The sequence below is a fragment of the Chiloscyllium plagiosum genome, chromosome 7, assembly GCF_004010195.1.
Source record: "Chiloscyllium plagiosum isolate BGI_BamShark_2017 chromosome 7, ASM401019v2, whole genome shotgun sequence".
NCBI classification, from domain to species: Eukaryota; Metazoa; Chordata; class Chondrichthyes; order Orectolobiformes; family Hemiscylliidae; genus Chiloscyllium; species Chiloscyllium plagiosum.
In genome coordinates, this window is record NC_057716.1 from 43,157,040 (window position 1) to 43,172,302 (window position 15,263).

General features: G+C 42.5%; 1 protein-coding gene across 2 annotated transcripts in view; it reads left to right on the plus strand.

Moving 5' to 3' along the window:
• The first annotated feature begins 8,564 nt into the window (after positions 1–8,564).
• LOC122551512 (interferon-inducible double-stranded RNA-dependent protein kinase activator A homolog A-like) overlaps positions 8,565–15,263 on the plus strand; it is a 19,967-nt gene continuing 13,268 nt past the window's right edge. Inside the window, exons 1-2 of one of the 2 annotated variants that reach the window (XM_043693520.1) lie at positions 8,565–8,723; positions 12,636–12,805. In XM_043693520.1, coding sequence (XP_043549455.1) covers positions 8,671–8,723; positions 12,636–12,805 — 223 coding nt within the window. In that variant the 5' untranslated portion in view covers positions 8,565–8,670. The remainder of the gene's footprint in view (positions 8,724–12,635; positions 12,806–15,263) is intronic. The other variant, XM_043693521.1, reaches the window with a different exon arrangement.

The window sequence follows — 15,263 nt, forward strand, 5'->3', positions numbered from 1 at the left end:
TACATGTATGGAATGAGCTGCCAGAGGAAGTGGTGGAGGCTGGTACAATTGCAACATTTAAGAGGCATTTGGATGGGTATATGAATAAGAAGGGTTTGGAGGTATATGTGCCGGGTGCTGGCAGGTGGGACTAGATTGGGTTGGGATACCTGGTCGGCATGGACGTGTTGGACTGAAGGGTCTGTTTCCATGCTGTACATCTCTATGACTCTATGTAGACCTGTAGTTGCTAGGTTTACTCCTTCTTTTAGATGGTTATAGTTCTGATCTTTTTAAAACATCACACAATCTAATTTTTCCGATTATTTTCATTTGGGAATTTGTGAAATGGTTTAATATTTAGGAGGGGCTTTTTATTTCAAAATGTTAATGCCTCTTTTCCCAAATGTAATCTTCAGTTGAGGTTTTCTATGCTATTTGTAAGTTTGTAGAAAACAAAGGCTAAGATTGTAATGCTTCTCAAAGACCATACTTTAAGACCCAATCTGAAATGACAATACCTTGGATAGCTAGTACATTAGACTAGAGTACAAATTCAGGACTCAGCTGAAGTTGCTTTAATATTCCTGATACCCAAATCACTTGCAGCTAACTGTGATCCAAAAGTAAATTTGCTGGGATAAGCTAAGACTGGTAACTATGTAAAAACATATGAAATAAAGCAGGACCAATAAACTATAGGTTCCTCAAGCCCAGAATATTGTCTGGACAATAACTGATCAATAATCAATCAATCTTACCAGCTGTGAAAGATTCCACATTGAAGAATAATTGTGAGAGTTAAAGCGACTGCGGTCTTGCTCTGTGAAAACATATTTAGTATGATATCTGATAAACTAGCAGAAATACTCATCTCCTTTATGGTGAACTGTGTGAGAAGAGTTGCTCATTGTTGTAGAAGATGAATAGATATAGAAATTCATAGTAAATAAATACATGTTTGACATAGCTAAAGACACAAATAATGAGCAGAACAGGAATGTGTATATTTCAATTCAATAATTTAACATTGGAACCAGACTAGCTACAGTAAACAGAATAGTAAGATGCTGAAAATGTGTTGCTGGAAAAGCGCAGCAGGTCAGGCAGCATCCAGGGAACAGGAGAATCGACGTTTTGGGCATAAGCCCTTCTTCAGGAAGGCTAAGAAGGCTTATGACCGAAACGTCGATTCTCCTGTTCCCTGGATGCTGCCTGACCTGCTGCGCTTTTCCAGCAACACATTTTCAGCTCTGATCTCCAGCATCTGCAGTCCTCACTTTCTCCAGAATAGTAAGATAATTACCCTAACATGCACAAAGGGACATCATGATTGGAATACCTGTAAATGCTAGGAACCAATGTAATCAAATGAAGGGATTTGGTTATAGAATGGTGACATAAGTCTCTGCAACACAAATGGAGGAGGGACCCTGTTGATATTATACAGACAACACTCAATTTTAACATGGAAATGAGATGATTGTCTAGGTAAGTTGATATGAGGTGCTGAATGAAACAGTAGGGGTGCCATTGTTATGGAATAAAAACCATCAGGAGCTCAATAAGCAAGATATAGAGGCCTAGCATTGACAAATGTGCACCAGAATAAGAGTATTTGGCTTTTCAATGCACTAAGCAGGCATTGTCTGGGAGTTGAAAATGTGTTGCTGGAAAAGCGCAGCAGGTCAGGCAGCATCCAAGGAGCAGGAGAATCGACGTTTCGGGCAAGAGTCCTTCTTCAGGAAGGGCTCCTTGGATGCTGCCTGACTTGCTGCGCTTTTCCAGCAACACATTTTCAACTCCCAGACAGTGCCTGCTTAGTGCATTGAAAAGCCAAACACTCTTATTCTGGTGTCTCTGCAACACAAATGGAGGAGGGATCCTGTTGATATTATACAGTCAACACTCAATTTTAACATGGAAATGAGATGATTGTCTAGGTAAGTTGATATGAGGTGCTGAATGAAACAGTAGGGGTGCCATTGTTATGGAATAAAAACCATCAGGAGCTCAATAAGCAAGATATAGAGGCCTAGCATTGACAAATATGCACCAGAATAAGAGTGTTTGGCTTTTCAATGCACTAAGCAGGCACTGTCTGGGAGTTGAAAGTGTGTTGCTGGAAAAGCGCAGCAGGTCAGGCAGCATCCAAGGAGCAGGAGAATCGACGTTTCAGGCATGAGCCCTTCTTCAGGAAGGGCTCCTAGGATGCTGCCTGACCTGCTGCGCTTTTCCAGCAACACATTTTCAGCTGTGATCTCCAGCATCTGCAGTCCTCACTTTCTCCACTGTCTGGGAGTTGTGGAACACTAGCCATTGCACATATAATGTTTGAGAAGTCAATGTGACCAATGAGAATGAAAGATGTATAAAGATGTCATTTACATTATGACTGGGGGAGCAGTCTCTCAGAACGTTGTCTCCCTTGTGTACACTTGTATAATAAACCCATCATCTTGTTTGAATCAACAATTTGCTCCATTTGTATTATCGTTTTTGATTATATCCCTGACAGATGACGAGTCTCTGGACTCATCTGTGAGAGGGAAGATGTTGGATGCTTAACAGTCAGGTATGTGAATAGCTCCTGGAGCTTTCAGATGATATTCATGCCCTGGGATAGACAGTGGAGAGTATTTTGGCCAGGAGTCTGGTGATCACATGCCCTTTAGAATACACCGCTTCCTCCTGCAAGAGATTGGCAACTCTTATAGACAGATTCACTCAACAGCTCAAAGTGACTTCTGGTTATACATTTGGAGCTGAAAATACTCCTATTCTCAATGCCCTCACCTAGACACTGACAGTACAAGAAATGGATATGGTAGTTGCTTCGTCTCTAGTAACCAAGGAAGGCCTTGAAGACCTCACATTGATGGATAATGGCAAATGGTTGCATCTGAGGGCTCCTGTCAGCATGTTCCTTATTCACCACTTCCATGCCTCAAGATGCAATGGTGAGGGAAGGGTCTTGTCACTGAATAACTTTCACTCATAATATCTAGGTCCTCACAGGTAGAGGACAATTGCCAAGCTCATGCAGATCAATGTGGTATTAGAAACAGCAGCCTGTCTCCAGTGCCGCTGATCACAAGGGCCAGCAGTGATGTTAGATGTGTAAACTGACCTTAGCGCTGTTCTTCTGCTCTTTATTAATTTGTTCATTTTCTTAATCTGTTTGCTGGATACAAATGATTGAATTGCAGATTTGTTTAAAACGGGCTGCAAAACACTGACCTCCCCACAGTGAAATTCAGAGGTCATTGTGAAAAATGTGTGTTGAGATGAGTCCTCAGAATGTTCTATGCAGGGTTGAGCACACGCCATACGGTATATCCATGCCAGTGTGTGAGAGGCACATGAAGCCTTAATAGAATTATCTGATGACCAGTGCCTCCCTTGCCTCCAGAATTTGCTTGTTTCATGTTGTCTCACGTTGTTTCACATCAACATGGTGCTCCTCATAGTCCTCCTTAAAGTCAAGATAGGTTTGTTCATCTGCCAATGCCTGGCATGTCCTCATCCTCAATGATCTTCAGCTTCAACAGAGTGACACCATGTAGAGAATAGCACATGGCAACAATAAGTAACAGTTGATCTCTTGCATATTACAAGACTCCTGTAGATCAATTAAGGCAACAAAGTCTCACCTTTAGAGGCCTATTGTCCTCAAATTGCTCTTGTGTATGCATACTGTGTATTGAAACTCTCTTATCTGCAGGAACATAAGGATGCCTGGTGGGAATTATTAGCCAACTTTTCAATGGGTAACCTTTGTCTTGAACCAACCATCTTTCCTGTATTTCAGGGATTGTGAACAGCGTGGTACTTGGAAATGTTTCAGGGTGCTGGCATCAAGACAACTCCCAGCCCAGGAAACAGTGCACACACGATGCACTTACAGTAATCACATACCAACTGAGAAAGTGAAACCCTTTTAAAATTCCAGACAACCCTGATGGGCCTGTGAATGCTTTGATACCGACATGAGTGCAGTCAATGGCCCCTTGTGTTACTGAGAAGCCCATGAGAACCTCAAAACCTCTGTCAGCCTGGTTATCTCCTTACCCTCCTGAACAAAACTTCTGTCACCACTTTGATGCAGTTGAGATTAAGATTCCACACAGACTTCCTGCCGAGGATCTGAGGCACAGAGATTAGGGGGAACTGTCACTTTTAGTATTACAGTAACACAGCCACGAATGCTGTTAGAACTGCACCCACCAGCACGTGCAAGTGATGCTTCCTTTGAAAGGCATAATGCTCACTCATTTTCAAGTAGTTTGAGCACTGCCTATACAATCCATAAAGACTGTATCTTCTTATTTTTCTGCATGTTTGATTGTGAATGTAAATGGGAAAAGGACTATTTTAAAACCAAGTATTGTAAAAGAAATTACTGTGCTTTTAAAAAGTTACTGAGACTCATTGTAATTCATGTTTATACTGTTCCTTTGGTTGAGCAGGATGTGGTCGGGATTGGGGGGGAGGGGGTGCTACTGATTGCAGGCCGCCTGGTAGTAGGGGACTCGCTGCCAAGAGATTGCCGATTGGTTTGTGGAGTTGTGACCACTTGTGGATGACAAAAATCATCAGCCTGACCACTATATGATTGACTCCTGAGTAGCTGGTCAGCTTGTGGATGTGAATGATACTTGCAGAAGGCTTTGGACTGTTGTCAGGGCAAATAGAATACCTAAAGCTTGAAGAAAGCCTGTTAATTTTCCCTCACCAGTTGCTTTAAGCTCTGGTCTTTAATTAGTAACTAAAAGATGTTGCAGTCAGTATACTAATTGCCTGTGTTTCCTGCAAATCTGAAGAAGATAGCATGGGTGGTGCAGTGGTTAGCACTGCAGCCTCGCAGCACCAGGGTCCCAGGTTCAATTCCAGCCTTGGGCATCTGTCTGTGTGGAGTTTGCACGTTCTCCATGTGTCTGTGTGAGTTTCCTCTGGGTGCTCTGGTTTCCTCCCTTGGTCTAAAGATGTGCAGGTTAGGTGAATTGGCTGTGCGAAATTGCCCATAGTGTTAGGTGCATTAGTCAGAGGGAGGTGGGTTACACTTCAGCGGGTCGGTGTGGACTTGTTGGGCTAAAGGACCTGTTTCCACACTGTAGGGAACCTAATCTAATTTACTGGTAGAATTATACATTGATAGTTTCTGGTTGTTAACCTGTGGCTGAAATCTACTTACAGAAACCTGGTCTGTGTTTTCTATTAGCCTTTGTCTAGCTCACAAAATCACATATTCAGTTTTAGGAAGAATTTGCCTGCAGGACTCCAGATCAAGACAGAATTTTTCCTGAGAAACCTGATGCATTCACTGCACTGCACACTAGAAATGTTAAGACTGTGACATGTGACCCGCTGACTGTTGAGAGAGAATGCAGGAATGCTAATTGGAAGGATTTGAATTTTTTCAGCATTTTCAGATATAGTTTTATAGAGTTCTGACTTGTTCAAAATTAAACAGCCTGTCAATGCTCACAAAACCAACTACGTAATTATATTGGTTTACCTTTAAGATGGGAGAAGCAAAACAGTTTTACTCCAGAGTTTATGTTTTAATTAATGAGATTGTGTTTGTCATATCTGCAGGCTAGGTTGATTAACCATGGGAAATGGAGGTTTACACGCAAAGGGTGGGAGGTGAGTCTGGGTGGGATGCTCTTCGGAGGGTCGGTGTGGACTTGTTGGGCCAAATGGCCTGCTTCCATACTATAGTGTTTCTATGATTCTATGTTGTTTAATACATGAGCTGGTCAGAGGAAATAAAATAAAGGTGAGAAAGCTACATATACCGGGCCAAATGTAACCCCGCCCATGTCTGGCAAAGAACAGGTGGAGGAAGCAGCAGCATCTTACTCTATCCCTCCATGTCCAAAGATGAGCAGGCAATTTGCACAAAGGCAATTAGCTGATCTTCAATATACAGTTTGGGTCTCAGAGAACTGATGGGGAAGTAGTCATGGTTTCTCTCACTCAGAAAGGATTCACATTAGGTGCAGACCTGCTAGGAGGTGGATCATGGGGTCAGAAAAGACCCAAGAACTCGATTTAAATGTTTTATTTAAGGTTTCCTTGGAAACTAGGAAGAACAGCAGTGCATGATTAAAAGCATGCAACAACATGCTAACTACACAAAATAATGGCAACAGTCCTCAAACTGAAATGATTTTAGCATCACAAGCTCCAAGACAAAAAAATTGAAAAATGAAAATGAAACCAAGCAGCCATTATCAATAAACTGTCATTATCTGAGCGGGAAGCATACCCAGGCTGCAGCAGTGAAGGCCGAATCAAAACCACTGGACCACAAAGGAAGCTGCAAACATTTCTAAGGTTGTGAAAAATAATGTAAGGAGTAGAAATGGGTCATTGGCCATTTGAGCTCGCTCTCAATACAGTCGTGGCTGATACCCTGCCTGAGTTCCACCTTCCTGCATTACCCGAACATAAAGTCAGCTTTTCGCTGCTAAAAGCATGCTCCACCACTCAATGTGATCTGCTCCTTATGTAAGGGCAGATAAATGAAAAACTTGACCTACTCTTGAGAAATAGGGCAGGACAGGTGACGAAGGTGACAGTGGGGAGGACTTTGCGATCAATGACCATAGTTCTATTAATTTTAAAATTGTTACGGAGGTGGACAAAACTGGTCCACAGATTCAAGTTCTAAATTGGGGCAAGGTGAATTTTCATGGAATTAGACAAGAGCTTGCAGAGGTTAATTTGCAGACAACTGGATCTCTGGCAAGTGGGAGGCTTTTAAAAGTGAGATAGCTAGAGTTCAAGGTTTATATGTTCCTGTGAGGAAGAAGGGCAAGATTAGCAGGAATAGAGAACCATGGATGACAAGAGATATTGAGGTTTTGACCAGAAAACATGACTCAGATACAGGCAGCTGGGATCAAGGGAATCCCTAGAGGTGTACAGTGAATACAGATGTTTACTGAAGAAGGAAATCAGGAGTGCAAAAAGGGGTCATGAGATAGCCTTGGCTGAGAAGATTAGGGTGAATCTAAGAGGCACTTTAAGTATATTAAAGGAAAACGAATAACTAAAGTGAGAATCGAGCCCCTCAAGGACCAAAGTGATTATGTTTGTGTAATTCTGGGATTTACATAATAGTGAATCGAAACCTGCAACCCCATTCTGAGTGATTAAAGACTTAACAGCAATCTAGGTTTGTTCAATACATTGCATCAGTTGTATGAGACTTTGACCTTTTACTCTAAATTCTGAGTCCTATGAACTTATCCCACTAGCTACTTGATGAAGGAACAGCTCTCCGAAAGTTTGTGCTTCCAAATAAATCTGTTGTCGTCCTGGTATCGCGTGAGTTTTAACTTTGTCCACCCCGGTTCAACACCCACATCTCCACATCTTGGATGAGAATGTCAAGGCATGATTAGTAAGTTTGCTGATGACACTAAAATCAGTGGCATTGTGGATAGTGAGGAAGGTTGTCAGAAATTGCAGTAGGGCCTTAATCAGCTGATGAAGTGAGCCAAGAAATGGCAAATAGAGTTTAACATAGATACATATGAGGTCTTGCATTTTGTAAAGTCAAATCAAGGTAGGAGTTTCATGGTGAATGGAAGGGCCTTAAGGAGTGTAGTGGAACAGAGGGAACTTGGAGTTCAGGTTCACCGTTCTCTGAAAGTAGAGTCACAGGTAGACAGGGTAATGAAGAAGGCGTTTGACGCACTGGCCTTTATCAGTCAAGTCATTGAATAGAGATGTTGGGAAGTTATGTTGCATTATACAGAACATTGATGAGGCCGCACTTGGAATATTGTGTTCAGTGTTGGTCACCTTGTTTTATGAAATATGTTATTAAACTGGAAAAAGTGCTGAAGAAACTTACAAGGATGTTGTCAGGACTCAATGGTCTGAGTTATAGGGAGAGTAGAACAAGCTAGCTCTTTTTTCTTTAGAATGAAAAAGACTGAGGGAGGCTCCTTACAGAGATGTATAAAATCATGAGGCATGGATGGGGGGGGTCTTCTTCCCAGGCTTTAGGAATCAACTACTAGAGAGCATCAGTTTAAGGTTAAAGTTGAAAGAAGAAAATGGAACCTGAGGGGCAACGTTTTTACACAGAGAGTGGAACACATATGGAATGAACTGACAGTGGAAGTGGTTGAGGCGGGTACATTAACATTTGAAAGGCATTTGGACAAATACGTTGAGAGGCAAGGATTAGAAGAATATAGGCCAAGTGCAGGCAAATGGGGTCAGTGTGGACATTTTGGTCCGCATGGTCCAGTTTGGGCCAAAGGGCCTGTCTCTGTGCTGTTCTGCGCGCTAAGTGCAATTTATGATTTTTCCAGGGATTTTCTCTTGTTGTTGCTGTCCATATGTCCAGTTAAGGTTTCTGCAAAGTCTTACAGTCACAACTGGACAGTGCTGTAAAGCTGGGTTCCTGGACCACGTGCTGGCTGAGCTCTCTAGGACATTGTGACGCCGAGCGGACTTCACGAGTGATGACGATCGATATCACGCTCGATGACGTCGTAGAGATCCCCCCAGGCCTTTGCGTTCAAAGACTACAATTCCCGACGTGCGCTGCGGCTATTGGCCGCCTTCCGCCGGAAGCAGTTTGCGTGTGGACCGGGACCGGGAGCGGGGGTTTGACTCCAGAGCACCTTTTCCGCGCGGCTACAATCCTACTCCGCCGGGACCGGCATGTCCGAGGAAAGGTTTACAGCCGCGTCCAAAAGGAGCTCTGGATGCACCAGGTGAGTGAGTGAGTGAGTGAGCGAGCGAGAGAGAGAGGCGGCAGCGGTGGGGTGTGCATGGCCTATCATCCGCGTGAGTCGGGTTGGCGGCGGAGGAAGAGGAGCAGGGAGCCGTGTGCTGTCCTCACCTGCTCCCACTGCAGTGTGTGGGCACACACCCACTCAGTACCTGGCCCGCCTTCAACCTGCACATCTCAAACCCACAGTCAGGGGACATTCCCCCTCCCCCACGCTCCTTACTGGTCTCTGATATCGCTGCAGCGCGAAGCTTTTGCTTTGGTTGCTTCCAAATATGGGTCGAGAGTGTGGTGCTGGAAAAGCACAGCAGGTCAGGCAGCACCAGAGGACCAGGAAAATGGACGTTTCGGGCAAGAGCCCTTCATCAGGAAAGGGCTTCCAAATATGGTCAAGGCGCAAGGGAGCATGGAGATTCTGGATGGCATTAATCGTTAATGCACGGGGTCTTGCAGCTGAGGGAGATGGGTTGAGGGTGCTGTTTGATTCTTGGGGGATAAAATCCTGCTCTCAAAGAGACACGGTTGAGGGAGGGACAGGACTGGCGCCTCAGTAATGTGGGGTGCAGGAATTTGAGTTGTGATAGAAAGGTGGTGTGCGCACTATCGGTCAAGGAGTCAATTGTTGCACAAAAGTTACTCAATCGATTCCATATGGGTAGAATTTAAAAACAAAATGGGTGGTATATTATAGATCCTGCCTACCAAGCACAATAATGAGGGATAGAAAAACAGGTATGGAGGTGAATCTCAAATGTGTCATAAACACTAGAGTAATCATAGTAGGGGATTTCAACTACTGCAAGATTAGCTGGGATCATGTGAAAGGCTTGAAGAGTTGAAATTCTTAGTGTGCCCTGGAGTGCTTTTTAAGCCAGCAGACACAGTGCTGAAAGTGCTACTCCTGACCTGATTTTAGGGAATAAAGCAGGAAAATGATGGATGTGTTAGTGGGGAACAGTCCAGTGATGATTACCATTGTTTGGTAATACTTAAGGTTCTGATCTGGGGGAGGGCCAATTTTAATCAAGACAGATATGTCCAAAGTGGGGAGTGAGCAGCCACTTGCACATCAGAGCAGTAGGAGCCATTCAAAAAAGTAGTAGTGAGAATGCATACCAAACATATCTGTAAAGGTAAAAACTGGGATCACTGAGTCCAGAGAATCCTGGATATTGAGGGACTTGATGGGCTGAATGGCTTACTTATCCTGCATCTTAAGGTCTTATGGCAGATATACAGAGGGCCCATATCAGTGCATGCCCTAAAGAGCATAGAAAGTGCAGGGTTACTTCAAAAAAGAATCAGGCAAGTAAACACAGGGCATGAACAAACATTAAGGAAAATCCAAAGGCATTTTGTATTTTAAAGATCAGACAATAACCAAGGAAAGGACACACTAGGGACCAAAGAGGTTTGGTGAGCTGGAAGACATAGCTGAAGTTTTAAATAAGTACTTTGTATTTATTCATTATAGAGAAAGATGATGATGTAGGTATAGAAATTGGGAGGGGTATTGTGATATACTTGAACAGATTATCATTGAGAGGGAGGAGGTTTTAGTGGACTTGAAAGGGATACATGTCCAAGCCCAGGTGAGATGTAGCCTGGATTCCTTTGAAAGGTAATGGAAGAGATTGAAGGGACTCTGACATTAATTTTCAAATCCTCATTGGCTAGAGGAGTGGAGGATGGCTAACATGGTACCATTATTCAAGATGGCTGGTAGGGATAAACCAAGCTGCAGGCCACCAAGCCTAATGTCAGTGGTATGGAATTATTGGAAAATCATCTCGACGTGGAGAGGTATTGATTAATCAAAGATAGTCAGCATAGGCAATAATGTCTAACACATGTAATTGAATTTTTTGAGCAGGTGACTAGATATGTAGGTGAGAGTAGTGCACTTTATGTAATCCATGTGGACTTCAGTAAAGCCCCTGAGAACCTCTTACATGACAGTCTGGTTAAGAAGCTTACCCATGGTATCCAGGGCAATTTGGCAAATTGGATCTAAAATTGGCTTCATGGCAGGAAGCAGAAAGTGATGGTTGAAGGAAGTTTTTGTGATTGAAAAGGGTTTGGTGCTGGGTCCTTTGCTATATGTAGAGTACATTATTGATCTACATGAGCATAAAGTTATTAATAAGTTTGCAAATGACAAATTAGTTGTGTGGCAAATAGGAGGAGAGCTGTAGACTACAGGTTGATTTGGAAGGGCTGGTCAGATGAGCTGAACAGTGACAAATGGAATTTAATCCTGAAACATTTGAGGTGATGCATTTTGGGAGCACTAAGAATGTAAGGGAGAATGTGCTGCATGCCAGGACCTCTGTGGTACAGACGATTAGGAGGACTGTGATGTGCATGTCTGTAGATCCTTAAAGGCAGCAGGACTGGGAGGTAGATAGATGGTTGAGAAGGTTTGTGGAATATTTGCCATTATTATGATGGAGTTATACAGAGGGGATTTGATATCCTCCAGCTCAGAAATGGTCTCAGCAATCACAACTCACTTTAAACCCAAAGGAAACCAGTTAAACTTTACTTCAGCAGTTACTGGAAATTGTGACTTTTAATTGATAAATCAGAGAACTTTTACAAGTGAACCAGCTACATATGCCTCTTGCAAATTAGTTTGTAAAAGGAAAGCCAGGAAAAAACGTTTGGATTATCAAGAAACAGCTCAACAGACCTTGTAGACGCAAACTACTAAACTGTCTTTCCAATTTCTTTTCCCTTTTCCATGTGTTTGTACTCTGTCTATATGTCTGTTGCCTGTCTGTGTGCAAGGGTAGTTGATGAGATTATTGTTTTAATTAGTGATATTCTGATGGTTTATAACTGTCTAATTATTCGTAATAAATAGTAATTCTAATAAATAAAAAGTACAGAAATCCAATCTGTATTTTCTGTTAACTTGGATTTGAATTGGGGATTTTTGTGTACTTACTTCTAAAGTCTTTAACTTTTGTGATGACTCCGGGAATAATAGGGGTTGATTTCCAGCCTGGTACCTGAGAGTTGTGATGTTTAACCCTCCCAAGTGTATTGCATCGCTTCTCAGGATTGAATTCCACTTGCCATTTCTCCGTCCACCTGACCTGTCCATTAATAACTTCCTGCAGTTTATATTCTCTTCCTGACCATCAGGCACACAGCCAGTTTTTACATTGTCTGCAACTTGAAACTGTACCTCCTAGATGTCCAAGCCATGCAATGAAAAGTGTGGCACTATTGAAACTTCAGCATAGGTTAGGATTTAAGCATATGAGGAGTGTCCAGGCATCCCAGTTTCAATCCCCAAAACTGCATAGGAAAGAGATATTAGGTAAAAACAATGACTGCAGATGCTGGAAACCAGATTCTGGATTAGTGGTGCTGGAAGAGCACAGCAGTTCAGGCAGTATCCGAAGAGCAGTAAAATCTGCTCTTCGGAGGCTGCCTGAATTGCTGTGCTCTTCCAGCACCACTAATCCAGGAAAGAGATATTGTCAGTGCAGTGGTGGTTTAGTTGCTGCTAGCAACCAACCACAGCTGTTAATATGTTGTACAAAAGTATATATTTAATGTAAAATTATTTAGAACAATGCCTTGACCTTGCTACTCTCCCTTTTTAATTTTATTTTCTTCTTTGTGTTACTGGCCACCTCTGTTGAAAAATGGTGAGATTTGTTTTTTGAAAAAGTCAGTCTTCACTTCTTTGTCTCATAGTTTGAGGGTTTGTTTGTGTTCCAGAGTAGTGAGAGTTAATGGAAATTTAATTAGTATATTTTAGAGCCCAATTTTAAATAGTTACCAAGTGTGCTTAAGTAATTCTTAAATTCACTATGATTGGGATAACTTTTATTTTTGGAATACTTCTCTATCTTTCAATTCTGTGTATTTCAATGCCTAGTTTGGATCAAGTGATTGCTGCACGTCCTGGGAAGACTCCTATCAGCCAACTGCAGGAATATTGCACAAAGAGTGGTCAATCCCTCCAATATGAACTTGTGAAATCTGAGGGTCAATCTCATCTGCCGAATTTTATCTTCAGAGCAACAGTGGGAGAAGTGAGCTGCACAGGTTTGTCAAATCCTATTGCTATGCCCACCCATGGCTCCCTTCTGTATTTTAAAGCTGTAATTTTCCACAGATATTGCATTAGATTCTGAAAGCTACATAGATATTTGTTGCAAAGATATTCCACAATAATGTAGTGTTGTACCTGTAGACCTAAGTTGCATCACATGCACATCTTGTATAAACTAAGTTTATTTAATTGGTTGTCTTGTCTCGTAGAACTCACTTCAAGTGAGTTTTAGTTGCTTGCTGTCATTTTTTATTCATAGCTGTATACTTTTCTAAATGCTTTCATTTTTTAAAATCTAATCTGATTCACTTGTTTGGCTGATACTTCCTATGTGATCTCTCCTCTCTCTGGTTCTCTTGACATCCATCTCTATGTGATGGGGGATATTTCAGTAGTTGAACATCGAGGAATACCATCAGCTGTGTGAACTATCTTAAGCTATCAGAAGCAAGAAGGCTCAACCCTGTTGAATTGATCAGTGCATTTTCCCTTTTATTTCTTACTGTATATATCATTATAAATTAAGCAACCAAATTTGGGCAATGTGAAACAGATTGCATAACATGTCATTGCAAAAGTACCCCTGATTTAAAAGAAATACTTTAAGTAGCTTTAAAGCCCTTTCCTAGTTACTGTGTTTTTTGAATTGACTGGTTTTAAGTGGGGGGGGGGAGGAGGAGAGTGGGAAGGAAGAAAAAGTAACACTGAGCAGCATCTAAGGGAGGGGGGGGGAGGGGGTGTAGGTTAGCTCCATAAGACATTAGAGCAGAAATTAGGCCACTTAGCCCATTGAGTCTTCACCACAGATTCACCACTCTCTGGCTGAAGACGTTTCTCCTAATCTCTGCTCGAAAGGGTCTTCCTTTTGTTTTATGGATGTGCTCCCAGTCCTCATCTCTCCAGCCAATGGAAACATCTTCCCAACGTCTACTCTGTCCTGGATGACTGGGCTCAGATAATTGGGCAGCTGCTTTACGTCACAGAGTTATGCGAACAGCGCAAGTTCGATTTAGCATGAAAGTCCCGTCCCCTCAAGTTCATCTAAGACATGGCGACCGTCTGGTTAAACTTATTATCAGTCATCTCTTGCAGAGAGCGGCCTCTGGGACTATGGTGACTTTACGTTTTATTAAGCAGCATTTCTTTAGGGTTTGAGATCAGCTGGGGAAGTGGCCACATTGTTCTGGATCCACTATTTCACATTATTTCCAAACCACTGCTTCCCATGGTACTGCCAAACAATCACTGGACACATTGTAGTAGAATGCTGTCAGATTTATGAAAGGGATGTCCCATTTGACAGATCTGTTGAAAGTTGTTCTTGGTTGCAAGTAAAAGGTGGATAAGGTGGGCCCAACACATTTGGATTATCAGAAAAGTATTCAGTGGTGTGCCTGACACATTATAATGTGTTGCACTCTTGGAGTTGTTATTTAGCATCAATTGAGAATTGGCTAATGAACCTCAACAGCGTATGAATAAGTGAATCATTTTCAGGTTTGCAAGCTGTAACTAGCAGGGATATCATAGGGTTTGAGCTTGGGCTCAATTATTCATAATTCATATCAATGATGTAGGTGAGGGGAGTGAATTTAATGTATCCATGTTTACTGACAGTACAAAGTTATGGGGGAAAGTAGGCTTTGAGACAACAAGTGAATGAGTAAGAACATGTCAGATGTAATATAAAGTGGAAAAGTGAAGTCATTCACTTTATTGAGGACAATAGAAGGCAGAATTCTCATGTATCTATGGACTTATGATCTGTATCACACCGCCAATTCCAAATCCATTGTTGCAGTGAGGATATTTTAATTGGTTGTGGAGTGTATAACCAGGGACCATGGAGTAGGCCTTTTAGGACTCAGATGAGGAAACATATTTTCATCAAAGGTTAGTGAATCTGTGGAATTCTCTACCATAAAAAAAGTGTGGAGACCCCCCCCCCCCCAAAATCATTGAATGTATTCAAGAAAGAGATGGATGTTAATGGCATCAAGGGGTATGGGGAGAATGTGGCAATATGGATTTGAGATAGAGGATTAGTTGTGATCAGCTGCCTTGCAGGGCTGAATGGCTTACTCTTGCTTCTAGTTTCCATAGCTGCCTAGGTGGAGTTTATGGCCTCAATTACATTGTTTTCCTGCTGCTATTCCCTGGAGTTGGGGAGGTGGTCAGATAGGTGGCAGTTGGGAATAAATGGCCGACAATTAGGAACTTGGGTGAGTGAGGTGCGAGGAACTCCTTGGTGTGAAGAACAGTATAGTGAAACATGGTGTAGGAGTCAGGAGAGTGAGAGGGGTATGTGCAGCCCAAGTGTTGGGCAGGGCTTGTGTGGGGTTTGGATGAGGGATGGGGTATGCACAGGAAATGGGCAAGAAGGAAGATGAGCTTGGAGACGGGCACTAAGGGTTAGCTGTGTTGGGGGGGGCTTGTGGGGGAGAGTGTGGG